Below are 26,874 nucleotides of genomic sequence, written 5' to 3'. Positions count from 1 at the left end.
ATAATAATTTCCCCATATCAATGAAACTCTTCAAAATGAACAGTTATTATGTTTTGTGAATGTATCATAATATGATAAACCATTTCCTTTTGCTGGATATTTAAATTGATTCCTATCTTTGGCAATTCCAAACTATTTTGTAGTCAACTTCTATGTTCATAAATCTTTGCACATGTTTTATATTCTTTCTTAGGGTAGAGATCTCAGGGGACTATCTGGGTTAAAGGGTATGCACATTTTAAGGTTTTGACACATTACTGCAAGATTTTTATAGAAAGGCTCTATCAATTCACGTTCCCCTAAAAAATACCTAAGAGGGCTTATTTCATCACCCTTTCAGCAGTAACATTATTCTAATTTTATTTTCAATTTGATAACATGATAGCTTTATAAAATGATGTCTTGATACTTTTATGTCCCTTATTTTTGAGTTTGAACATTTTTTCATAGTTTTATTCCATTGGTGCCTTCATTTCTTTTCTCATTTTTCTGTTGGGATGTTATAGTTCCCTTTTAAAGTTGAATATGCTTTAATGACTGGGGAACAGGAAAGACATCATGGAGATGACACTTGATAGAAGGTTTTTGATAAGCAGAGGTGAAAGGAAAGGGCATTCCACATAGAGGGAAAGGCCCAGAAACTCTGGGAAGTTCATTGAGTATCTGAAGAGCAAGTCTGGCTGGAGAGAAAAAGGGTGGATTGTGGACAGTTTGAGTGTGCCTTAAATGTGATATCCAGGGCTTTGGATTTAACATTGTAGACATGGGTAAACATGAAAGGTGTTTGCACAGGTGAATGACGTGATTTGTTTCACATAAAACTGACTCCCAAGATACTCCCAAGGTAACTTGGGGGTATCTCTTGGTGGGGGAAGGGGGTTTTGGGAGTGTGAACAGAGACTAGCAGCAGGACCCTGGTAAGGAGGCTTTTGCAATGATCTTACCAAGACAATTGTTACCGGACCAAGGCGGTGGATTCTTTGCCTGATGCGCTCAAATGACCAATTCCTGAGACACCAGTGTTTCAAAGAGAGAAAGAGTTCATTGCTAGGCACGAAGCAGGAGAACAGATGGCCTATCTGTCTCCCTGAATAGCAGAAATTCTGATAGTTTTATAGCATCCAAAGTTGGGCAGGTTTTAGGATAATGAGCACAATGACCCCAGATGATGTAATTAGAAGTGATCTAATTATTGAGCATGCACAGATTGATTACATGCTCTGTCACAGAACGTATGTAAAAAAATATCAGCCTTAATATGATGGTGGGTGTGATTTTTAGTATTATAATGAGGTATAGGTGACATGTAGGTTAAAGTCTAAGCTACTGTGCATGTCAGGCGGGCACATTTTGGTTAGATCCAGCTTTGGTTATCAAAATAACTTTGGACTTGGAATGGGTTAGTCCTGGGTTGACCCAAGCAAGACCCTTCAATAATAAACATTAGGGCCTGTCTTTAGTGATCAAAAGACTCTAAAGTCGAAAAACTGGATAAATGGGCACAAGTGAAGGTTAGTCACAAGGTTTCACAATCACAAGGGCACAAGATAAAGGCTATACAATCATTATCAGAGATCAAGGCAGCTGGGTTACAGTTCAGGTTTCAGATACTTTCTTCTGTCTACCTTCTATATCAGAAGGTAAAAAGGAGTATCTATACAATGATTCAGTAATCATAATCAGCCCTTAAATCCTAACTTCTTGATTACAACGTTGACCTGAACTAGGACAATAGCAGTTAATATGGAGAGTTTGGGATGATTTGAGAACCATTTCTGAGGTAGATTTGAAACAATTGGGGTATAGATAGACTGGGGGAGGTGAGGAAGATGGAAGAATGAAACCATGGCTGGGGTATTTCTTGTGGCAGACTGGCTGGATTGCAATGCTATTTGCTGAAGTGGGAAACAGTGGAGGCGGCACAGATTTGGTGGGTGAGAAAAGGAATCTGGTTTTGAATAGGTTGAGTGTGAGTGTAGAGACAGCCAGAAAACAGTTTGAAATTCTGGCCTGGTTTTTGGGTAAAAGTTTAAGGCTGGAAATAATGAATTTGTCATTTGTACATAGGTGATGGTTTGGGTCAAGTATGTGAGTGCGATGGCCCCAGGAGATGTTCCAAGAGTGGAACCTTGAGAAACACTTATGTTCAAATTTGGCTGGTGAAGAGCTAAAGAGAGAGTCTGTTTAGAAAGGAGAAAGAGAACCAGGAAGACGTTCTTAGTTGGCAGCCAGGGCATAAGAGACTTTGTGGACTGTTTGGGTGATCATTCATATTAAATCCTGTAGATAAGTCAAATGGGATGACAACTGAGTGGTATATATATATGTATACACATGCAATTTCAGGGTTGGTGAAAGGATAATTGATTAAATTGGAAAATGGTTTAATAGAAACTGCAAACGAAGCCCACCTGTTCTAGAAAATTGTGAAGGGAAAAGTGAGATGTGTAAGTTGAGAGTCAAGGGAATAGGGTTTTTTTCCATTTTTTTATTGTGACTTTAACATATATACATAACAGTGATAACTGTCAAGGTATGATTTCACAAGTAGTTAGAGAGCAAATCAAAGAATGTAATGGGTTCCACAACTTCAGCCATTTCCATTACTGTAAAATATAACATACATACAGTAAGGTGTCATCTCTTGATGTACAGCTCAACAAGCAGTCATATAGGTAATTTCAAAAATTGTTATGGGTTACAGTTCCACAATTTCAATTCTTTCCTTATTGTGCAATACAAAGTATATACAGAAAGGTGAAGATCTTCAAGGCACAATTCAATGAGCAGCTATAGAGCACAGGGGGAAGAGATTTGAGGTTGGGGAAATTTGAATATTTTTCTGTAGGTTGAGGGGAAAGGCGAGTGGGAGCGACTTTGGTTATTGTAAGATATGTTGCTCATGGTGAAGCCTGGAGGTTTCCTTTCTTTAGGCAAGCATCTACTATTTTTCAAATGATAATTTTGTTGATGTTCTGGTTTAAAAACTCTAGTGGTTTACTCCTGACACCCATGGAGGCAGCAGGGTCAAGGCGTATCGTAGGAGTGGTGTTTGTGCAAGTGAAACAGGAGGTGGAGCAAACTCAAAACTCAAGGTACAAAAGTTCTGGCTCTGACCTCAGACAGCTGGTCCTGCCCTTGTTTGGGTGGCAGTCCCTTTAGATCTGTAACAAGGCTTTGGGGTGTGAAGACTTGCAGTGGGGGGAGTAGATTATACAATATTGCAATACCGCAACTCACTATTTTTAGTCTTTAACAGTTTTTCAATATGTTTTTGTTAAAGATTTAAAAGTTAATGACCTGCTCGATAAAGAAAACTTGAAAAGCATATAAAATGGGGGGAAAGTTTCTCCTATTAATTCTACCACCCTAACATCTAGCTTTATCGATTTTTCTTCCATTGCCTTCCCCCATCTTTCCTCCTTTCCTTCCTCCCTTCTGCTTTTCCTATTTTAAATAATGAAGTATGTCAAATATAAGAAAAGTGCCCATCATCTAGATTCAACTGATATTAACATTTTCCACATTTGCTTGTGATCCTTTTGTTTTTTTTTAAAGAACGAAATGGTCAATGGCTCCTTTGTATGCATTTTTATTCCCTTCCATCAATGGCTCTTTTGCATGCATTTCTGATTTGCTTCCTCTCTTCCCAAAGGAAACCACTACTATGAAGTCAGGGTGTAGTTTTCCAATCCATTGTGTTATAATTTTACTACATATCCATAGAAAACACATAGTATTGTTTTCTGCATTTTAAAAGTTTACATGATGGATATCTCACTATATTTACTATTATGAAACTTGCTTTTATTCACTTTACATTGTGTTTTTAAGATTCCACCTTGTTTCATGTAGATGAGTTCACTCATTTTAACTTTTGCAGCTTTCTATCCTTGGAATATAGCCACATTTATGTCTCCATTTTTTTCTAGCAATGATTTCATACAATCATTTTGACTGCTAATGGCAATACTGTAGTGAACATCCTAGCCCAGCTCCGTATGCACTATGCAAGAGTTCCCGAGGCACATAACTAGAAGTGGAGAGGCTGACTTGAAGGCTAGTCTCAAATGTAATGCAAAATGTCTCTTAAAAGTTATACCAGTTACGCTTCCACCAGCAGTACCTGAGAGTTCCCACATCATGACATCCTTGCCAGTTTAATTTTTGTCAATCTGTTGGGTGTGAATTGGTATCTTGTTTTTATGATACATATGGCCCTGGTTACTAGTGGGGCTGAATATTCTTTCATTAACATTTTGTGCTGTTTGCTTCAAATTAAGGTTATTTTTCTGTAAAGCACCTAGTCATATGTGTCACTTTTTTTCTCTTGGGCTATTTTCTTTATATATTCTGGATAGTAATTCTGTGTTACATATGCAGATATTTTTTCCCAGTTTGAGTCTTCCCTTTAATCCTTGTTTATGTCTTTTATTGTACAGAAGTTTTACAACTTTTTCTTTATGAGAGAAGTGGTGGGTTTACAGAACAATCATGCATAAAATACAGGATTCCCATATACCTCTCTGTTATTAACACCTTGCATTAGTGTGGAATATTTGTTACAACTGATGGAAGCACGTTTTTATAATTGTACTATTAATTATAGTCCATGGTTTAACTTAGGGTTCACTGTGTAGTGTAGTTCCATGAATTTTCTTAAAAATGTTTATTCTGTTACCATATATATACTCTGACATTTCCCCTTTTAATCACATTCAGATATATATTTTAGTGCTGTTAATTGTGTTCACAGTGTTGTGTTACCATCACCACCACCCATTACCAAAACATTTCCATCATTCCAAACAGAAACCCTGTGCATTTTAAGCCATAACTTCCCATTCCCTATCCCAACCCCAATCCTTGGAAACCTATATTCTAGATTCTGACTCTATGAGTTTGCTTATTCTAATTGTTTCAAAACAGTAAGGTCATACAATATCTATCCTTTTGTATCTGACTTATTTCACTCAACGTGAGTCTTCAAGGTTCATCCATGTTGTCGCATGTACGAGGACATAAGTTTTACATTTTAATGTAGTGAAATATATTGATATTTTCCTTTTTGTGTTATATTTGTAAGTTTTGTTTAAATAGTGTTTTTCTATCTCATGATCATGAAGACATTCTGCATTTTTTCTCAAGTTTTTGCCTTCACACTTAGGTCATTAATCTCTGGAGTTGACTTTTCTGTATGGTGTGATAGGGCCCTAATTTAGCTTTTCTCTTTATATGAATATCTAATGAATCCCTGCATATTTAATTACCCTTTTATTTCCACTGATTTGTAATCAATCCCACCTTATCATATTCTGATATATGCGTGAGTCTTTTTCTGGGCTAGTTGCCTCTGTGTCAATATTCTGTGTGTGTGTGTCTGTATATCTATCTATATATATATATACAGTTTCAAGCTGTACATAATTTGTAGTTGTCTGCTTTTTTTTTCCCCGAGTAACAATATTTCATATACATTTCTCCATTTGAAACTTGGATTAGTGGCTATATAATAGCTTGTTGACATAAGATCATTTGTTTGCCTATTCCCCTACTGTCAGACATTTAGAATACTGATGTACTGGTAACATGGGGCTATTCATCCCTGGTGCATTTGTCTCTCCAGTAGGAGGGGGGAATCTCACATTGTCTCTGGATGGGCAAGCCTTGTTTTGACAGTCATGAAGATAAGCCACCCAGATCCTCCTTCAAGGAAGGACTGGTTGTCCCAGTTGCAGACAATGCCATCCTCAGACAGCCACCGGCTCTCAGCCTTGTCAGGGATTGCCACAGCTGCTGAGAGTGTTTTGCCCAAGGTCACATCCTTCCCAAGGTGAGCCACATCCAATAACTGATGGAGGTGGAGATAGAAAGACCCAGCTATTTCAGCCCAATGTGAGAAAACTCTGGCCTGCCATTTTAAATCCAGGGTTCCTCATGGTGTTGGCTGAGGCTGTTGTTGGACCTACACTACAGTTGGCCTTCTCTTTCTGTCCAAATCTGCTTCCTTCTCCTTTTCACAGGTGTAGATCCCAAGGTGTTGATCCCTAATAAATATCCTGTGTACTAAACTCCATCTCAAAAGCTGCTTCCCAGAGACCCTAACCTGTGACAGCTTGTCCTCTCTGCTTAGAGCCAGGAATAAGTCTAGATCCTCTCTCTATCTAGGTAGAACATACGGGGCCAGAATGACTTGGGGAAGAAGAAGGTGCTCTTGATATGAGACAGCTCTCTTGACACTTAGAAATGTGCCATACAGAGTTGGAGAACCCTGCAATTCCTACAGGACAGGGGAGCCCCAGTTCAACTCTGAATATGGAGAAGAGTGGGGGGCAGGGTGGGAAGAGAGGGAGAGTAGATTCTTAAATATTTCTAATAGATTCAAAATATATTTTGAAAACTAGGCTTCTTTGAGTTATATGCACAATATGTAAAATAAAGTTTATTTTCTCCATTATGAAAGTAATACATGCCTGTAGAAAATTTAGAAGGAAGAAAAAATTCAATTATCATAGGCTCTTTTCTATGCATTTTTAATTTGATTATTTTACATTATTATAAATCACACCATTTATATAATTTTGTTATAATTTCAGTATAGCACAGTTTCCACTTACTACTATAACACAAGCTTTTCTCCATGCTGTGGTATCTCTTCATATGAAGAGATAAACACATTATTTTTAATGACTACGTTATTATGTCTAATGAATGTACTATGGTTTATTTAAGCATACTATTGAATATTTGGTTTGTTTGTAGCCTTTTGATATTATAAATGGCATTGCAAAGAAAGGTTTGTGTGTAAAATTTTTTCCATATTTAGTATTATTTCCTTGTGGTAGATTCCCAGAAGTGGAATAACTGAAATCAAGGGGTTTAAACATAGATTTTTGATTTGTGTTGTTAAATTGCTTTCTTGAGGCGTAATACAGGTTTTCATGTTCACTTTTTGATGTGGAATAATGAGTAGTTTGTGATTTTGTACCTGTCTGGGTAGCCAGAGACCAGGGGAAAGCTGAATAAAGAACACAGCATCAGCCTTCTCTGGTTGGGAGTCCTTTCTGTTACGGTGCCCGCGAGTTAAGGTACGAGAGAGCCAAACGGAATTTAAAAGAGCCTTTATTAGTCAGCTAGCTGGCGGCTGCTGCCTGTCACTCCGCGCAGGGAGTTCAGTGAGCAGCAGCTGCCTGGAGAGTGCTTGAGACTTATATAGGCAGAAATCACATCCTGAAAATGCAAGCAAGCTACTTTGACAAAAGCAGAGTCGACGGCTAATTAATGGGTGCTTAAGATCTTTAGCAACCTTGAGAAATTTTCTCAAGGCTGGTGCAATGGTTAATTATTGGAACGGTTACGCTTGGCTAATGCGTACATCCGCAAGTCTCACTCCCTAAAACGGCACAGTTTCACTCCCTAAAACGGCACAGTTTCACTCCCTTCCTCTCAGGGCTTTAATGTTTACTTTGCAGTCATTACCGGTTGAGGGGGAAGGGGACTCTCTTGTTACAGATTAAGGGGAGGGAGCCCACTTCATTCCCCACTGGTTTCTAGGGAGAATCAAATCATTGTTTCTTCCAAGGGTGAGAATTGATATTGATATTGGGACTGCAAAACCATAAGCTTTACGCTTTGAATATGCCGTTGGACAAATTTAACTAAACTGTTTATAACACAGGGGCCTATGATTAAGGCTAACATGATAAGAGCCAGGGGTCCGGCAACTGCTGATATTAAGGTAGTTAACCATGGAGATTGAGAAAATATACTTTCAAACCAATTTGCCTCCTTTTTCCTTTGCTCTTCTTTATCCTGTATTCTCTTTCGGAGTTGGCTTAAACTTTCTTTAATTACACCTGAGTGGTTAGTATAAAAACAGCATGCTTCCCCCAAGGCTAAACAAAGCCCTCCCTGCTTTAAGAATACAAGGTCGAGTCCCCTCTGATTCTGAAGCACTACTTCTGCCAATGAGCTTAAGGACTCCTCAAATTTAGTAACCCTTTCTTCTAAGGTTTTTAGATCCTGGTCGATCTGAGTACTAAGGCTTTTAAAATTTTGGTCTCCTGTGACAAGTGCTGTGGTTCCTACTGCGGTTGCCTCAGCTACCCCAAGTCCCAGGAGCACTGGCACTAGTATTGGTCCCCCTCGCTTGACTTGTTTGAAGTTAGTTAGCCCGAGGTGCTTTCTACCTCCCTTGCTAGAGTAGTACAGAGGTACAGGAATTAGCATAAGGAGAAGTAGATAGGGGGAATTGAGGGGACTGGAAGCATGTTCCTTGTCCTTGAAAGTCACCTAAAGTAAGCTTAGGGGTAGTGCCCCAGGGACAATAGTGTGAATTTTGGTGAATATTTGATAGGGAGATATTTTGAATGTCATTGTTAGTTACTCCTATACTCCGGTTAGCTCCCAGGCCTGTATAATAGGGTGGTTCGGGGTTTAGACATAGCCAGCAATTTTCAGTTAAGTTGGGGGAAGTTTGGTTTAAGAATTTAAACATGAGTTTAAGTGTATTGAATAGAGACTCTTGTCAGGAGTTTGGAGGTGGAGGGAGGGGAGTTGCTTTTGGAGATAAGGGGTGGCTTTTATGGTGGAGTAAGGACGGGTAAGCGGGAAAGGAGTAGTTGTTACAGGTATTTTGATGTCGATGGGGTCCAGGGGGCCTATTGGATTTAAGGGCTTAGGACTTTTCCTTTTTTGAATAGTGAATAACACTCCGGGGTCATATCCTGATACATATAGGTGCAATCCCCACGTTTTTCCCCCCAACCACTGGGAATCTTCCCAATGCTGCTGTGGTTCAACAGTAACAGGGTTACAGTTCCCAATTACACAATTTTTAATAGGAGCTTCTGGCCTTATCTCCCTGGTGACCTTTAATAAATGATCTACATTTTTCCATGGGGCTATGGTTTCACAGCCCCAACTATAACAGAAATAATCATCCTCTCCCCCACACTTTGAGGCACTTCTTTGCGGACAGATGTAATGTTGACTATGCCATAGCCCTCGTTCCAGTTCTAATTTACCACAACTGAAGCCCCTAAGCTCTACCCTTCCCCCTCTCAAATAGGTATTTACAGCTTCTGGTAGATTCCAGAGTCTCCCAAAGAGTTTACATAGGTCAAAAACAAATTTAGGGCTGCCAGGGGTGCTAATCTGGCTGACCACTGTTCCATCAATGGTGCGAGTTAACTGCCACGTATAATTAGTGGCTTGATGGGGGTTCTCGGCAGCTAGCATTGTTACTAGGGTCAGCATAATGGCGTACGTCGCTGCAGCCGAAGTTTTAGGGGATCTGATGTTTTTTTGTATGGACCATTCTGCGTTCTGGTCGGAGTCTGCCTTTTTAATTTGTGAGCGATGTATCCAAAATCTTTTACCTGCGACTTTCATGGCAGTCGGTGTACTTAGAATCACCTGATAAGGCCCAGCCCAGCGTGCCTCGAGGGAGGAGGGATTCCTTTTTCTGACCCACACTAAATCACCAGGTTCAGCAGTAGGGGTTTCTTCTTCCGCGGTGTCAGGTTTCGGACGGTGGGCGCTGACGACGTGATGGATGTTTTTGGAGCTGTAGTGTAAAGCCTGTAAGGACTTGAGAAGTTCAGAGTTAGACAGGGAGGCAAGCTGCTCCTCCCCTAACTTGGGGAGGAGCGGGGGTGGCCTGCCGAACATGGCTTCATATGGAGTAATACCTTTTACATAAGGAGTACACCTAGCTTTAAGTAAGGCAAACGGAAGAAGGCTCACCCAGTTTCCGCCAGTCTCTAATTTAAGTTTGGTGAGGGTTTCCTTAAGTGTCCGATTCATTCTTTCTACCTGTCCTGAGCTTTGCGGTGTGTAGATGCAGTGTAGCTTCCATTTGATTCCTAATGCTTTTACCAAGTTTTGGGTAACTTGGGCTATAAAAGCCGGACCATTGTCAGACCCCATTGCTACCGGTAGGCCAAACCGAGGGACAATTTCAGCCAATAATTTCTTAGCTACTACCTGAGCTGACTCTGACCGAGTTAGGTAGGTTTTAACTTATCCTGAGAAGGTGTCCACCAGCACAAGTAAGTACTTGTATTCCCCTGGTCTAGGAGGCAGTTTTGTGAAGTTTTTTTATTGCTTTCCTGGAAGTTGACCTCTTAGGCGGTGACCGGGGGCAGCAGGGGTACTTACATGACTTGAGTTGACTTGAGCACAGACGTGACATTTTTTGCTTACTTCTTTTGCTGACTGAAAAAGCTTATGTATGTAAAAGTCAGTTTTTAGCAGTTTAGCTAATTTTGTCCTTTTCAAGTGTGTACTTTGATGCGTTTGGAAAATTAAGTTTCTTCCCAGTGCTTCTGGTAGGAGGCTTTTGGAGTAGCCGAATATTAGAGTTTGAATAAGTTGGGGTAGCTTTTAGTACCCGGGGCGGTAGGAGGGGCAAAGCTTGAAGAGGCCCCACTGGTTTTAGGGCTGCTTCTTTGGCCGTCTGGTTGGTGAAAGCGTTTTTTTTTTGCTTCGGGCGTATTTTTTTCTGGAGGTTAGGAGACCACATTCCTGGTAGATGGTTTCATGCAAGTATGTGGTGGCAAATGCATACCAGCTGTCTGTGTAGACAGTTAGGCCAGCCTGCCGCAACCGGATTGAGGCGCTTTGAAAGATAGGCTACCACCCGTTTCATGGCCCCAAGCGCTGTGTTAACACTCCTTTTGCTGCCCTTTGTGCCTTGGCTACATGCAGCTGGAATGGCTTTTTGAGATTTGGGAGTGCTAAGGCTGGGGCCCGAGTGAGTGCCTTTTTTAGAGTCTGAAAGGCTCCCTCCTCTTTACAGAATGCATATTGGTTTTGGCTTAGAGGGGGCCCTCTTCGTCCTTCTTTCTTACTGGACAGTCTATTACCTCCTTCCGACTTTTTTTTCGAATTTTTGGTTCCTTTTTCGGTTTTTATTCCGCGCCTGGTTTTTACTCATGGCAAGTAGGACCTTTGCCATTTTTTTTATTTAAGTCTTCGGAACACTCTCTATTAGTGAAAACTTGTTGAGCAACCTTCACCAACTCACTTAGTACCTTTCCCTCAAAGCCTTCTAACTTCTGTAATTTTTTCTTTATATTTGGGGCTGACTGGGCGACAAAAGCAATATTAATTGCTCGCCTGTTTTCTGGAGCCTCCAGATTTATAGGGGTGTATAATTGGTAAGCCTCCTGGAGGCACTCTAGAAAAGTGGCAGGGGACTTAGTGGCCCCCTGAGTTACCTCAGTTACCTTGGACATATTTGCAGGCCTCCGCGCTGCTGCTCAGAGAGCTCCCATTAGAGTCTGGCGGTACCGTTCGAGAGCCTTCTTACCTTAATTCATGTTAGGGTCCCACCGGGGTCGGGTGAAAAGAAAAACGGTTTCGAGGCGGTCTGCTTCCGTGGTAGGTAGATCATCTGGCCCCACGACTAGTTTCTGTCCCTGGGCACGGATTCTCTTCCTCTTCTGACGTGAAAAGGGTTTGCAGAAGTTGTTGATAGTTGTCCTATGTGGGCTGATGGGTAAAGAAAACGGACTCTAACAAAGAGATTAGTTTTTGGGGGTTTTGACCCTCTTGTATTCCTAGCAACTAAAACAGTAGATGCTTAATAAATATAAACTGAAGCAATCAATATAAAGTATACTGTCTGGGCTTTTGCCCAGAATAAATACTAAAAGTTTAAGCTGGAGCAGGGTTGGATGGAGAGACCAGAAACTAAATTCTGGGTCCCTCCTTGAGGAGGGAGTTAGCAGCAGGGACCCCTGCCCAGCCCGGTGAGGTAGAGCAGCCGGGCCCCAGCATTAGGGGCCCGAACGAATAAAGGACTGAGTCTTTCCCCGAGGGGCATGGCGCCTCAGGCCTGGCTTCAGGTGGGCTGCGGTGCCGGGAGTTTGGGGGGGGGGGGCACATGTAAAATACAGTAAGAACACTGGGTCAGAGTCTCATTTAACGAACCTCTGTGATAATTTTTCACTGGAAGGAGAGTACTTTTTTTTTACACAAGGTCAAGGGATGAGGATTTGATCCAAATAGAATTTTGTTGGATTACTCATTTCAACATACTTGAATTTGAATGCAGCTTGCTAGGTTCACTATTAGCAACATTGTACAATTACTTTATGTTATTTAAGAACCATAGAAAGGAATGTTCTAGAAATCTCTTAACTTAAATTTTAAAACAAAACTAAATATTTGCTAAGGGCATGATCTTATTATTAATTTACAATTCAGCCATCAGCAAAAATTTAGTAAGTGGAGCAATTTCATGGATTTCTAAACATGACATAAAAACATGACTGCATACTTACTATCTATTACACATTTCACTTTCTTGATAGGGTTAAAAAATTTCAAGTTGATGGATTTCATAAAGTAGATGGCAACTTAACATTTTACTGTACTCTACATTCACTTTGCTAAACAAAAGCCTTTAAACAGGCCACAAAACACTGCAATAACACATTTATTTCCTAATAAAATAAACCTTTTTAATAACATTGAAGTAAAATGGTTTTATCTTTGCATTAAATGACATACCATGAACTTCTGCAATATAAAACTACTTTAAAAATGAGTATTAAAAGCTATTTACAAACTCTGGAGTGGGAACAAGGGGTCCTCCTGAACTTAGGGTGGGGGGAACCTGAACTATTCCCAGAAAGGGCCCCGCACTAGGGGCAGAGGGTCCTATGGAATAAGGTGGGGGCCATGATAAGGGGGGACTATTTTGTGGGGGGTTGAGGACTGGTGGCCTTTTGGGTGGCCCTTTAGAACGAGCACATCTTGCTTTTTGGATGGTTTAGGTGTTGAACAATTTTAGTCCCAGGGAGCCGAGTGGCAGCCCGCGCCTCCCTGCCCTCAGGTCGCCTGCCTCGCCCCCTGCCCAGGGAAGTGGCCTCTGGCCCCTAGCAGGGTTCCCGTGAGGACATGCAGCACTCATACCACCATGGTGCCTCAGACATAGACAGGTGGGCTCCAGCGGGACAGCTGTCACCTGGCAGGTCAGCTCCAGCACAGCTCAGTCACAGGGACGAGCGTGAGGCTTACCGTGCCCCATGGGGAGGCTCTGCCCCCACCCCCACCTCCTGGCTGAATGCAGAGAAGCCACTTGTCTTCACTAATCTCCCCCACCCCCCGACCTCGGCCTTTCCATGTGGCTGTTTTTGATGCCCAAATACGCTGTTCAGTGGGGCTTTGGCCGACACTCCCCAACAGTGGCTTGCCATTTCTAGAAAGTACAAAAGGTTCCTCTGAGGTCAGAGGCTGTAAGACAAAAAGCAAGTGGTGTCACTAAGAAAAGATGAGCCACTTTTAAGCACCAGGCCAGCAGTTAACACCACCTCCCAGGGGGCTGGCATGTCTTCAGGATCTGGGAACACACTGGCTCCAGGACACCCCTGGATGTACAAGCAGACAGATGTCCTGTGACTTATGACGGAACAGAAATACCAGAAACAAAGGATGCTGGGGACCACTCCCTGGCTCGCATACTTGGGGATCCGCCTCTGCTCTTTCTCCAGTCAGTGTCCAGCTGGTGACTGCTGATCATCGACAAATAATTTACTGGTGGCCTGTTTTACAGGGGAAAGCTTGTGCCCTGGCCAGAGGCAGGTCCTGGCACCTGCTCACCACTTCAGCGCTTGTTTACCAGCGCTCAAACCGTGGGGATAGGCTTGCCCACCTGGCCCGGCAGCAGGAAGGCAACACCCGAGTCTGTAGCCACGCGCCGCTGCCTGCAGACAAAGGGCCTGTTCACCCCCACCCCAGCCCTCCTGGAGCCCGTGGACAGCACAATATGCAGAAAAATGATTAAGCCATTTGGGGCGGTCAGTGAGGATGCCGATCCAGGTTTCAATATAGGGAATTTGATTCGGGTGTCCTGCACTCCTGTAAATGACTCTTTGAACCTGAAAGGTAATTAGCAAATTTAGAGTGCCCTGGGGGGGGGGGCAATTAGAATTTGGAAAGGTTGGCCATTTGAATTTGCAAAGGGCCCGAGAGCTCCTGGGTTGACCGTAGCCCCCAACCCTGCAGCTTGTCGGCAGAAGTCCTGAACATTTTTCAAAAAACATTGCAACGGAGAGCAAGCGGAAGCAGACGGAGACTGACCCTATGGGACTGACAGTTGACAAAACAGAAACAGAACAGAACAAAGACACTAACAACAAAACACAAAACAGAGACTAGGTCTGCGCTAAGAGACCAATTCCAAACCTGTACCAGAACCCAAAACCTGAGGCCACCGGCCACCGTCGTGGTCCGAGGCCAGGTCTCGGAGTTATGGCTGCGTCCAGCCCTCCTAAAGACCCTAAACGGGTACCCCACCAGACCAGATTAGAGATCTCTTACCGTTGTGGGCCCACGTCCAGATGGCTCCAGAGGCAGATTTTCGAATCTCGAGGCCCGACCACTCGGTTCTCCGCCGGGGCTGAGGAACGTCTCTCATGCGCGCCCCCCTGGGGGAAGACCGGTAGTCGGACCTTGTCTCGACTGATAAGCCTCGGAATACGCCGAGGAGAAAATCTCGCTGGGGCCTCCAAATGTTACGGTGCCCGCGAGTTAAGGTACGAGAGAGCCAAACGGAATTTAAAAGAGCCTTTATTAGTCAGCTAGCTGGCGGCTGCTGCCTGTCACTCCGCGCAGGGAGTTCAGTGAGCAGCAGCTGCCTGGAGAGTGCTTGAGACTTATATAGGCAGAAATCACATCCTGAAAATGCAAGCAAGCTACTTTGACAAAAGCAGAGTCGACGGCTAATTAATGGGTGCTTAAGATCTTTAGCAACCTTGAGAAATTTTCTCAAGGCTGGTGCAATGGTTAATTACTGGAACGGTTACGCTTGGCTAATGCGTACATCCGCAAGTCTCACTCCCTAAAACGGCACAGTTTCACTCCCTTCCTCTCAGGGCTTTAATGTTTACTTTGCAGTCATTACCGGTTGAGGGGGAAGGGGACTCTCTTGTTACAGATTAAGGGGAGGGAGCCTACTTCACTTTCCAAATTGACACGGTCCAGCCTTCGTCAATTTCCACCTCCAATTCCCACACTCTACATCTCTCATCCAAAATACAAGTGGAACAGGGTCCATTACTCAGTAGTTCATTCTTTGTGGGGTTTTGAATAACCTCATAGTAGGGAGTATCTAGTAGAGAGGCACATAGTAGAGTGTGACCTGTTATGGTTTGTAGGCCCCTGTGGGAAAATGTGTAACCAGGATGGTGACACCCCAAGGGTCAGTGATCAGACTAGGAAGTCTACAGGGAAAGTTCTCTGAATTCAAGAATACCATTTTGAAGTTGGGGGCCTGCTGCCACCTCAAAGGTTAAGGATTCATCACTCACTGCAATTCAGTATTTTACATCATGTAGAAGTGATTCATTCGCAACTTCCATACGAGTTTAAAACTTAAAATGATAAGCACAGACTTTCTCTTGGAGCCTGTGGTTTTAAGGATAGGAAGACTTTTCAAGAAATGTTACTTTAACCATGCGTTGGCGAATTTCTATTCTGAATAAACATCCAGATCCTTTGTTTCACTTTCATTTCCTACAAATACACCAAAGCAGCCTTCCATTTCTTTTGTCATTAAGATAAGACAGTTGATCTACCCACCTCATTTTCCACCCAAATTCATTTCATAAGATGTACCAGTTCTCAGTTACCCCAAACACCCAGTTCCACTGGGTTTTCTTTAACCACTGAAGAAATTGTGGGCCGTGTCTGAGTCACACACATTTTACTGCGTCTTTCTGGCGTTAGATTCATATACATTGGTGTCTTCTCAGAGTGAAGTTGACTCTCTCTCTATCCTGGTTCCAGAATTTCGGTTGGCACCCGGTGATTCCAAAACGGCTTGAGGTTCATTTGGATTGGCTCTAGTAATCGCAGCCCAGCCAGGTTCACTCTGAGAGGTCCCCTGTCCCCTCATGAATGGCCACAGAAGCTTTGGCTCTTGGCTCTGCATTCTAATAGCCCCTCTTGCATGGACTGTGCCAAAGCAGCGCTTTGAAATACGCGTCCGTACCATGTGGCTTTTCTTGCTGCCGTTTCTGTTCTTTTTTATTGTAGGCTCGGGAGACTCACCACTAGAAGATGATGAAATCGAATATTCACACGCTAGATACAAAGGTGAATGCTTTGCTTATATGCTAATGAGGATCCGCTGATGCCAGGAGAACTTTCCTTTTTGCCCTGCGGGGCAAACTGTAATAAAGTGACCAGATGACGCATTTACGTTCTAATGACTTATCCAAAAAAGCAAATACTTTAAAATAGATACACATATGCTGCTGTTAAGAAAAAGAAAGAAAAGAAAGAAAACAAAAAGCATTTGGAAATCTCTGAAGTGCTGTCCTTCAGCACCCTAATGGTCATTTTATTCTCCTAAGTTTCTGTACTATCCTTACTTCTGCAAAGCCAAGCTCTAGCTGATGAAAGTGAAAATCAAGCCATGATTTCTGTCTGATTCATACATTACAGCCAGAATCATCCAGAGCAAACCGCCCAAGGTCAGATCTGGATCCAGTGCTGTTAATGTACTGAGATAAATGGAGAATGAGAAAACTTGATTTTCATAAGCTCATTTCATCGTGCTCTTTCTGAGCCCAGCTTGGCTCTTGAAATGATGAGTAAAGTGTGTTGCCCAGTGAGTCTTTAATTTAATGATTAAGAACTCCATTTTTACACATTTCCAACAATCTACACCTCCCCCCACCCCCCCACCCCCAGCAGGTATACAAAGCCTAATCAAGAATCTTCTATGCAGGCTCAGGTAAGTTCGTCCATAAATATTTGTATTGTTGCCCCATTTCTCAGAAGCCTAGGGAGCCCTGGGAAAAGTGAAGGTAAATTTAGATGCTTTCTCTTCGAATCTGGTTTTGCTTAGAGTGGAGGAATAATTTGAAGAAGATTGGTTAATAAGTTTCCATTGCAGTGTTTTCTCAGGAAATTAGTCCGCATTATGGCAAAAGGACACTGCCCTGCTCTGATGTGATTTGTATGAGTTATAGGAGAATCAGGGTAGTTGTTTTCCCCCACAAGGGAACAAACTTGCTAATATAATGACTGGTGCCTCGTGTCTTTCCCACCATAATCTTCATTCACTTATGAACTGTGAATGCAACTACTCATTCTTGGCCACAGCTACCTATATTCATAGCCTTGGGAATTAACTGATTGAGCAAAAGACAAACTTGTTAATTAAATGTTTGGGGTAGGTGTTCAGATTCATAAAACTTCTTAATTGCAGGTTTAAAAAATCTCTTATTTTTTGTTTTGAGTCCCTGGTTGAAAAATCTTCCCAAAACAAATATGTGCACAACATGTACAATAGGGATGCTCTCGTGCCCTCGAGTCATTGTTCTAGAAAAGTTTCCATTTTCACAACAAAGCATTGCAAGTGTGGAAGGCAGATGGCCAAAATATGTGCCTGCCCTCGGGCCTAACCTGAACGTTTAAGAACACATCCTTTTCTTGGACAAATTGTTTTCATTGTCTGTTTTCTAAATTTAAAACTTAGTAGCAAACCACTGTTGACTGAGAGTTTAGCTCTAGATCCTGAGAGCCTTGCACAGTGTCTGGCACAGAATATACAGTCAATAAATGTTTTTGAATGAAATTAAATTAAATTAAAAGAAGGAAGGAAATGAAATTTAACCAGCATTTATTGTGGACCCAGTATGTGGCAAGCATTGCTTTTGATTCTTTTACTTAGAGTGCCATCAAATATTCACATTAATTGAGGGAAGGCGGAAAGTGTGTAGAGAGATCCTATTTATGGATGAAAGAATCAAGGATCAGAGAGGGTAGGTGTCTGGGCCAGAATCACACAGGTAGCAAAGTTAGATTTGGATCTGAAATCTAGGTGTTTTAACTCATGTCTAGGGTTTGCTAGTAGCTCCACATTAGTCTGCTGCAGGACACTGCCTACCCGAGGAAGTCCAATGAACTGGAATGTTTCCACATTAGCCTAGGAGGACAGAAAAAAGCTTTCCTGAATAATTGATTTGGATTTGTCCCTGAGTAAACCCTGTCTTAACAAAAGTAGTATAAAAGCTTCCTTTGTCTAAATCTCTTTGTTAAATGTTTTGGTGATTCACTTTAATTCTGGTGCTTGCATGCACTTCAAATTCAACTCACTCACTGACATTTTAATTACCATCACTACTGGGCTGTTAAATTGTCAAAATTTCTTCCAAAGATTTGTCTTGGAAAGTAATCCAAAAGAAATTTCTTTTGTGAGTAAATGAAAACAAGATTTTTCCACATCTTGACAGCAGCACAGCCTTTGGATGTGCGGCCAGCACTGCTTGGAGGATTTGAACATCCAGAATATGGAGCAAAATCTGCTAATTGCAGGTTACATTGATATATATGAATTTATGATTTTATATACACACACACACACACATACATATACAGGTGATACCTACAACCTGTATTTGTGCTTGGTACATTCATGGAGATGAAAACCGTAGTGTGTGCTAAGAATTGTGGGTATGCTGTGCTGCCTCCCATTCATTTACCCTAAACATCTGCATCCCTCAGCTGGAGGATGTGGGTAATGTCAACATTTGAGTGAAAGACAAACAGAAAATTGGACACTTCCAGCTTGTGCCTCGGTAGAATTGTGATCTGAACTTAGAATGCAAAAAGGATTTGCCTTCAGCTGAAAGAATTCCAAGAAACTTCCCAAAGTTATTACTCAGAAGAAGGAGTAAGGAGGTGGGCATAGGTGTAACATGGTTAGGGGATTGGAGAGGAAAGAGATGAAGTTTGAATCATAAAACTGTAAAGCTAGATGGGACTTTGAAAATAATTTAATCCACTCCCATCTTTTATAGATGAGCAATCTTGTTCCCCAATAAATTCAGTGAATTGTCTAGGGCACTAAGAGGTGATAGAGTCAGAATGTGCACCCAGGCCTCTTGACTCTTTGCCCAAAGCTCCTGCATCATCTGCTCTGAATCTCCCATATTCACTCCCATCTCAACATCCTCTCCCCATCTCCAATGGAGATTTCATTTTCTCTCTCTGGAGCATGCCCAGTTCTCAGTCAAAGGTTCCACAGTTTGGCCAGTGTGTTAGTGGAAAAAGAGACAGTAAAGGGGACCCAATTGGCAAGAGAAGAGAATGGCTAGAGATGGGGAAGCACAGATGCATTTCATTCTAGAAAGGGAACAAGGGAGGAAAGGGAAGGTAAGAAGAAGTGAGGTCGTGGGGAGGTTATGGAGAAGAGGGGAAGATGGTAAAGAGACAGATGAATGTAAGATTTAACACCATGAAAGTGCTCTGACAAACTGGAAAAAAATGCTTCTTTAAGATTAAAAACACTGAGTGCTTTTTGGAATTTCCTTGTAGGTGATCTTTCCTGTAACATTTGGAAAAGCAGGCAGAAAGAAAGAGAGGGAGAGAGAGACACCTATTTCACTTCTAGGAGCCACAGAAGCTAATAGGTTCCAATTCTCAATTTTATTTGATTGTTGGGCATCTATGGCTCTTTCCAGAATTTATCCTAAGGCCTTTTGATTATAGAAGAAAGTGAAGGAAATATCCATGGCTTGCTAATGCTAAGCAAACATATTCCAAGGGCGTCTCACTTACCTGTGACCTTGAAATTTCCTACTTTCACGGCTGATCAGGAGCCATCACTAAAGAAAGAAGTGTCACAAATTCTTTTACACTGAGGAGCAAATAATGGAGATACGTATACTGTTTGTACCTTGCTTCAGTCCAGGTTTTTCTCATTTAAAAATTTTCCTACATTCAGACTATTATGTGTAAACCCTTAGAGGAAGAAAACTGAGGTCACGGAAGGGCTGTAATACTAGTGTGACTTCCTGCAAGTGTTTATCTACATGGCCTAATTTAATGAGATCTAGGTTAAGTATTCAGGAAGTCCAGGGAATACTACTTGAGTCCTGATTTTAGAACGATTTGCTGCTGTCTGCAAAAAGTGATATGATTAAAGTGTTACTCAAAATGAACTTGGAAGCACAAAAGTAAAAGCAATCTATGCACAAGACTACACAGGATCGTTGGTTTTCATGGCTGCAAAGCAGTCAGAGCACATCCCAAGAAGAGAATTCCTCAGAGTAGACAAAGGTCTGGTTCTACCTTCTGGCCACATGATGGCGCACTTACCCCACTCACTGACAGCTCGGGTGCTGGAGAGATGGGGCAGGGGTGATGAGCCAGGCAGCCTTAAGGAAGTGGCTGGTATTTGTGGAATTGCGAGCCCCGCAGGCTTGAGGGAGCTTGTCACTGGTGCCCATTGATTGTGGGAAATCGGTGCACTGGCCGCTGTGGAAGCTTCCCCACCGAGGAGCTAAAGCTGTCCTTATATTTCTATGGATCTCAGAGAACAGCTTCCAAAGAGAAGGCAGAGGTTCTTATTACTGTCGCTCTAGCTGTGCTTTGGGCAACGAGATCAAATTAAAATGCCCTGGAAGCTTGCCATTTGAGTGTCACTCCCCATGATCTTACCTAAATGGGGCATAACTGGGGATCTCTGAAAAGAGTTCACTTCCCTATGGGAAACATTTGTTTTATGACTTGAAGCCCAAATGATATCCTGTCATAAAAACCTGGAAATTGTAGCTTCATTCACATTAATTAACAACAGAATTAAGTACTTTTGTGGAGAATGTTGCACACAGATCTGGAGAAAATGCAAATTAACTGATTACTGACCCCTCCCACCATGCATGGCTGGCTGTTCTAGGGCCTGGGGTTGGGACCCACAGTGATATCAATTACCCTTAAGAGAATTATGCATATATTTAAGGAAGATACTAAACAGAACAAGCATTTATTGAACATTCCATATGTGCCAAGCATTGTGCTAGGTGCTTAATATGCATTATATTTTTTTAGTACTTATAGAAGCACCATGGCAAAGGTATAGGTACTGACTCAGAGAGGCTAAGTAACTTGTCCAAGATCACACAGCTACAAGGAATCTAGATCCATATTCAGATGTCTTGTTACCTGGACTCGTGATCATAATGATCCCACCCAGAGACGCATTAAAAGATGTAGGGCACTATTTGGAGGTCCAAAATTTAGAATGTAGCCAGTCAGGAACCCCGAGTGTGAGGAGACACATTTCCTGAAGGTGTCACTTCCTATTTCCCCCCTCTCTTGTTTCGGCTCCCTGCAGACACCCCGTGGTGCTCCCCCATCAAGGTGAAATATGGGGATGTGTACTGCAGGGCCCCTCAAGGAGGATACTACAAAACAGCCCTGGGAACGAGGTGTGACATTCGCTGCCAGAAGGGCTACGAGCTGCACGGCTCTTCCCAGCTGATCTGCCAGTCCAACAAACGGTGGTCCCACAAGGTCATCTGCAAACGTGAGTAGCCCAGCCCTGAGGTTTTGGGACCTCAGGGCCAAAGTTCTTTTGCCCTGAGATTGGAGCACCCCCCCCCATATACCACACTATTATATTTTTAATTATTTTTTTCCTTTATTAGAGAAGTTGTGGGTTTGCAGAACAATCATGCATACAATACAGGATTCCCATATACCACCCTATTATTAACACCTTGCATCAGTGTGGAATGTAATTTACAGAATGTGTCTCTCATTGTGATGAGAAAAACTCACCCTGTGAGTGGAAGCCAGAGAAGGGTTTCTAAGACATGGTGGGGGTGACATGGCACCTCTCAGAGAGAAGGGTGTGATCAGGTATTTGGAAAAGGACAAGAGAACAGAGATTTGTTTGGCAGACGGCTTATGTGAGTTCACTAAGTGCTAGACCCTGAAGAGGTGAAGAGGTGTTGGAGATTTAGAAACAGAGAAGACACATGCAGGTCCTGGAGTCAAGGATCTCACAGAAAAGCATCCGGGCATCGCATCAGGGCAGAGGTGTAAACTGTGAAATAAGTGCAAGCTGCTGCATCATGGATTCACGGTAGCAGAGAAAAAATGTGGAAAACATGTCCACCTCCAACAAGGGGTAAGGTTAGGGAGGCAGGGCAAGAGTTACAGGAGTGCTTATTCCATGAATGCCTCAGAGAAGATTAGAAGAACATTTCAGGACCAGACTTCTGGAAAAGCCATCACATTTGGGAAACTGCAAGTAGTACAGCTTTGTTGGAAAAAAAAATAGCCACCGTTTATTGAGCACCTGTTATGTGCCAAGCACTTTAGATACACCCAGTTGTTGTGACAGTGCTATTGAAATGGGAGCCATTATTTTAACTTCACTGGTAGGGAAACTGAGTCTCGGGGATGCGGGCATGTGATCCAGACTCTGCGATCTCCTTGGATCCCCTTTCACCAGTTCTGTGTATCCATCCTCCAGCTTCTGAGTGCTTTGCTCTTAATGACTTGAACCCTGGACCTTCTTCAGTGGCCTTAGAAGCACCGCTTCTTCAGAAGACTGCTCTCTCTGTTTTCACAAGGGAAGATTCCCACCGACCATCTACCCCTCCTCCACTCCTCCCCCCACATTCCTGTTCCCCTCTGGGATCTGGCTAGGACCAGCTTTGCACACCTTGCTTGACTTCCTTCCCTTCCTGGTCCTGAATCCCTCTCTTCTTCGCTGGTTTCCCCCGGGAGCATTTTAGTACTAAATAACTTGCATACAACCCCTCATCTCAGGGTCTGCTTCCGGAGAACCCAAACTAAGACAGCAGCCTGGCTGGGATGCCAACCCCAGCCCATCTGACGTGAAACCTGGGGTCTCTGCTACTATGATGTTCCACCACCCACTGTTTCTCTACTTCCATCTATTCTATTTAAATTTACCTTTTATCCCACACACTGGGAGTTTCTGGACATTGACAGGTCTCTGGACAAAAACTAACAAAGGCTCTGGTTTTCTCTTTTTCAGAAAAACGATGTCCTACCCTTGCCATGCCGGCAAATGGAGGGTTTAAGTGCGTAGACGGTGCCTACTTTAACTCCCGATGTGAGTATTACTGCTCACCAGGATACACCTTGAAAGGGGAGCAGACAGTTACATGTATGGACAATAAGGCCTGGAGCGGCAGACCAGCCTCCTGTGTTGGTAAGAAAACACCATCGCCCTCGGGAACCACGTGCTTTGGGAGGGGCAGGGGGCGTCCATACAGTGGATTTTAAAAGGCGCTACAGTATCCCCTGTGTAAAGCCCAAGCATCCAGCTAGTTCTCTGGCTCAGCCCTAGACCTAACTGCCGTCTCTATCCTCGAGCTGATTTGACAGCTGATGGCTTTCCCTGACTTCTTTCTCTCTCTTGGCTAGCTACTGAGGCAGCTACAGGCTGGCAGAGGTGGGGCACATCCCTGCCGCTTTAATTCAGGGGTCTGTCCTATAGCAGTTGAGCAGTTATTGACATTTGCGGGGACAGTCCTGCAGAGGGCATCTGTGTGACTTTCAGCAGAGCAGAAGTAGTTCCTTTATCTTTGACTCTGGTGGGCTGTACGCAGTTTGCTAAACTGGAAGGGATTTGGGTACTTCACCTTAATCTGGGTGGGATGGTCAGTTGTTCCCAGACCGGTAACAGCATCACCTGGGAACTTGTAAAAAATGCAAATTCTCAGCCCCACTGCAGACCTACTGAAATCAGAAATCAGAAATTCTGGGAGTGGGGGGAGGGGGGACACCCAAACATCTGTGCTTTAGCAGGCCCTCCAGGGGATTCTGTTATGCTCAAGCTTGAGAGCCACTGATCTAAGGCAGTGCTTATCAAACTTTGAAGGGCATAGGAATCACATGGGACTTTGGTAACCCTGCAGATTCCAACTGAGCAAGTCTGGGATGGGGGCTGAGATTCTACTAGTCCATGATTACACACACTGGGCAAGGTTTCTCACCCATGGCAGAGTTGACATTTGGGGCCGGATGATTCTTTGTTGGGGGCGGGGGGTTGTCCTGTGCACCGTAGGATGTTTTGCAGCATCCCTGGCTTTTACCACTAGATGCCAGTAGCATCCACCCCTCCCAGCTTATGACAACCAAAAATGTCTCCAGACATTGCAGATGAGTGGGTGGGGGTAGATCACTCCCCCATTGAGAATCACTGCTCTAGGGACAGGAGATCCCCAACCTGATTACTTATTAGAATCACCTGGGTATCTTTTAGAAGTTAGTCATTTCTGGACCCTAGAGATTCAATTGTCCCCAAGATGGGGCAGACAGGCAAGTGGGCTTAAAAACTTCCCAGGTTATTTTACTGTGCAGCTAAGATGGAAAACCATCGTTTTAGAGCAGTAGCTCTCAAAACGTGACCAGTAGCATCAGCATCGCCTGAAAACTTGTTAGAAATGCAAATTTCTCAGGCCAAACTCCAGACCTACAGGATTAGAAACTCTGGGGATGGGGCCCAGTAATCTGCATTTTCACAAACCCTCGAGGAGATTCTGATGCACGTTAGATAGGATGCCAGATTTAGTTGGAACTTGTACTTGCTACTCAAAATATTGCCCTTGGTCCAGCAGAATCTGAACGGTGGGGGGTGGGGGTGGGGGTGGGTAGGGATAGCTTGTTGGAAATGTAGAATCTTGGGTCCCACCCCACCCCCAGACTTGACAAATCAAAATCCACACGAAGAAGTTCCCTAGGGGATTCATATGCATATGAAAAGCTGAAGCACACTGCTCTAGGGCAGTAATTTTCAACCCTGGCTACTATTTGAATTATTCAGAATCTCCAGGTATTTTTTTAGAAACTTTCCCAGGTAGTTGAGAACCATGTCCCAGGGGACCATTTAGTCATAGCCAGAGCTACCAGGGCCCTTAAAAGTGCACATGTCCAATCCCCCATTCTACAGATGAAGTTGAGAGGCCAGTTGACTTGCCCTAGGTTGCAAAAAGCCAAGCCTGAGACTCTTGTTTCCAGGCTCACAAATCTGATGTCCTTGATCCCAGGGACAGCTCTGGCACTCAGATACTAAGGCAGCTGGCCAGAGAAGCCTGGCTCCTTCCTTGCTTGGATCTGCCCATCCTTCAGAGAACAGTTTGGCTCAGCCTCCTAATGTACTTTACCGCAAGGACTCCTTCCTGACTGCTCAGTGTCTGGGGGGTGGTCACTTTGGAACTAAGATTAAAATCTCATGGTAGGTGCCCTCTGGGGAAGATATGCAGCAACTCCTCTGGAGCCGGTTCCAGGGTTGTCTTTGTGGTGGCACCACTGGCCAGTGTCTTTCCTGGCATCGTCAGCCATTCCGACTTGACAGTTATGTGGCAAATGAGCTACAGCCAAAGGGACCTGGCCCAAGGGGTTCGTTCAAACCCTTCTGTATCAAGAGACACAGCCTGGGCCAGACCTTGTCTCCATTTGGAAAGAGCAATTGGTTCAAATATTTACTCAGATATCTGGCTCAGTTTTTTTCAGGGCTTCTCTTTTTCCAGTATTTACATAGGAATTTGTGTTGGTCAGTAAGCAGTCAGCAAAATAGAAAACACTCTAGGTATTTCACACAGAGTGGAATTTGAAATCGGTAATCAGTTGCAAAAGTATAGGAAGAGCTGGAGGAGCAAAAGAGGAAAGAAGCTGTAACCAGAGATTAGTTATAGTAGGAAGCCACTACCAACCCAGGGAGCTGGAGCTGCAAAAGGGGGATGATAGTGTTCTCCAAAGCCCTATAAACCCACACTTTCCACTGACATTGCTGGAACTGCCACCATCACTGCTGAGCAGGAAGCCAGGAGCCCGGGAAACCGCCATTGAAGCTGCTACCAGACGCTCAATGGCTTCCAACTTATTCCTGTCTTCTAATCTCATGAGAGTGCCTCCTAGTGGCGAAGCTATCTGGCACTCAGCAAGTAAAGGAGTCTGGGAAATGTAATTTTGAGGTTTTTAGTTCTGGCTGTAAAGAGGAGATTATAGAAAAGTTTTAGTGTGAACAGAATATTTGGCAAAACAACCTTTTTCGGAGATTGCAAATGTCTACTGAATCGTTGCAATTCCCCCTGGAAAGAATACTGCAGAGCAATCCTGGTCAACAGGTATAGGTAGAATGACATTGAAGTTGTGAACTCAGGACATGCTCCTCTTGAAGGACATGATCTGAGGCCAGAGGTTTCACAGATGTTGCTTCCAGTATCTCCCCTGAGACTTGGTATGTGCAAGCTAGCTCTTTAAAACAAACAAAAATTGAATCCCTACTCTCTCATTTTGGAAGGGGCAGAGGTGATGGTGGGAGGAGAGGAGAGGCTTGAAATTTTTTCTGCTAAGCAAGCTTTGGCAAAGAGTACTGTAGGGATCACACTGTTCCGATGTCCAGATTGTGTGCAACAAAGAAAAGAAAATGCTGATTGTCCTCAAAAAGCAATGAGTATGTCTTAAGCTTGACCAGATGGGCCAGGAGCCCTTCCAGAGGTAGAGAGAAGGAACTAAAAAACGCACCCCAATGTCAGGGGATTTGCCCTACAGTTTGCCAGAGCCGGTTCAGGCATGTGAACCTACATATCTGGAGGAAGGGGAATTGTGCGTGTCATTAAGTAGGGGTGGCAAATGGGTGAGTGAGCCACACCAGAGGTTAGAGGGCCCAGGAAAAAGAGAGAAATGTACAAAACAAGCAATGAATTCTTTCTTTGATGTTGGGTGACAGATAAACTGGAGTTTGTCCACAGTAAATTTTACCACAGGAGTGGCATTTACTCTTTTGGCTTTTAACTGTATTAAGTTAGTTTAATAAATTTGTTTGTGTTTTGGGGGGAGGGGTTCCTTGAATATAACTCAGCCTATTTTAGGAGCTGACACTTAGTGGATGAGTATTTCACAGATTTCCACACAGCTTTGAACAGTACATCTTGGCCGGAGTTGTGCTGAGTAAGTCATCCCAGTTCTCCTGCAGATCTGCAGGGAAGAGAGAAGTTTGGTCATTAATGTGGTCTGGCTAATTTGAAAGTGCCACGAGTTAAAATTAATTCTCTGTATGCAAACCACACTCTGGCAATGAGCTCA

At 43.3% G+C, this 26,874-nt stretch overlaps 1 protein-coding gene across 3 annotated transcripts in view; it reads left to right on the top strand.

Annotated features, from left to right (window-relative positions):
* Positions 1 to 26,874, top strand: part of SRPX (sushi repeat containing protein X-linked) — a 91,003-nt gene that overhangs the window by 40,823 nt on the left and 23,306 nt on the right. For 2 of the 3 annotated variants that reach the window (XM_037822210.1, XM_037822211.1), the window contains exons 2-4: positions 16,048 to 16,107; positions 21,140 to 21,331; positions 22,817 to 22,993. In XM_037822210.1, coding sequence (XP_037678138.1) covers positions 16,048 to 16,107; positions 21,140 to 21,331; positions 22,817 to 22,993 — 429 coding nt within the window. Of the gene's footprint in view, positions 1 to 14,868; positions 16,108 to 21,139; positions 21,332 to 22,816; positions 22,994 to 26,874 lie in introns of those variants that run through there. The other variant, XM_037822209.1, reaches the window with a different exon arrangement.

The sequence above is a fragment of the Choloepus didactylus genome, chromosome X (genome assembly GCF_015220235.1).
Source record: "Choloepus didactylus isolate mChoDid1 chromosome X, mChoDid1.pri, whole genome shotgun sequence".
Taxonomy (NCBI): domain Eukaryota; kingdom Metazoa; phylum Chordata; class Mammalia; order Pilosa; family Megalonychidae; genus Choloepus; species Choloepus didactylus.
The sequence above is the reverse complement of the archived record's forward strand: the minus strand, read 5'-3'. Positions and strand labels throughout refer to the sequence as shown.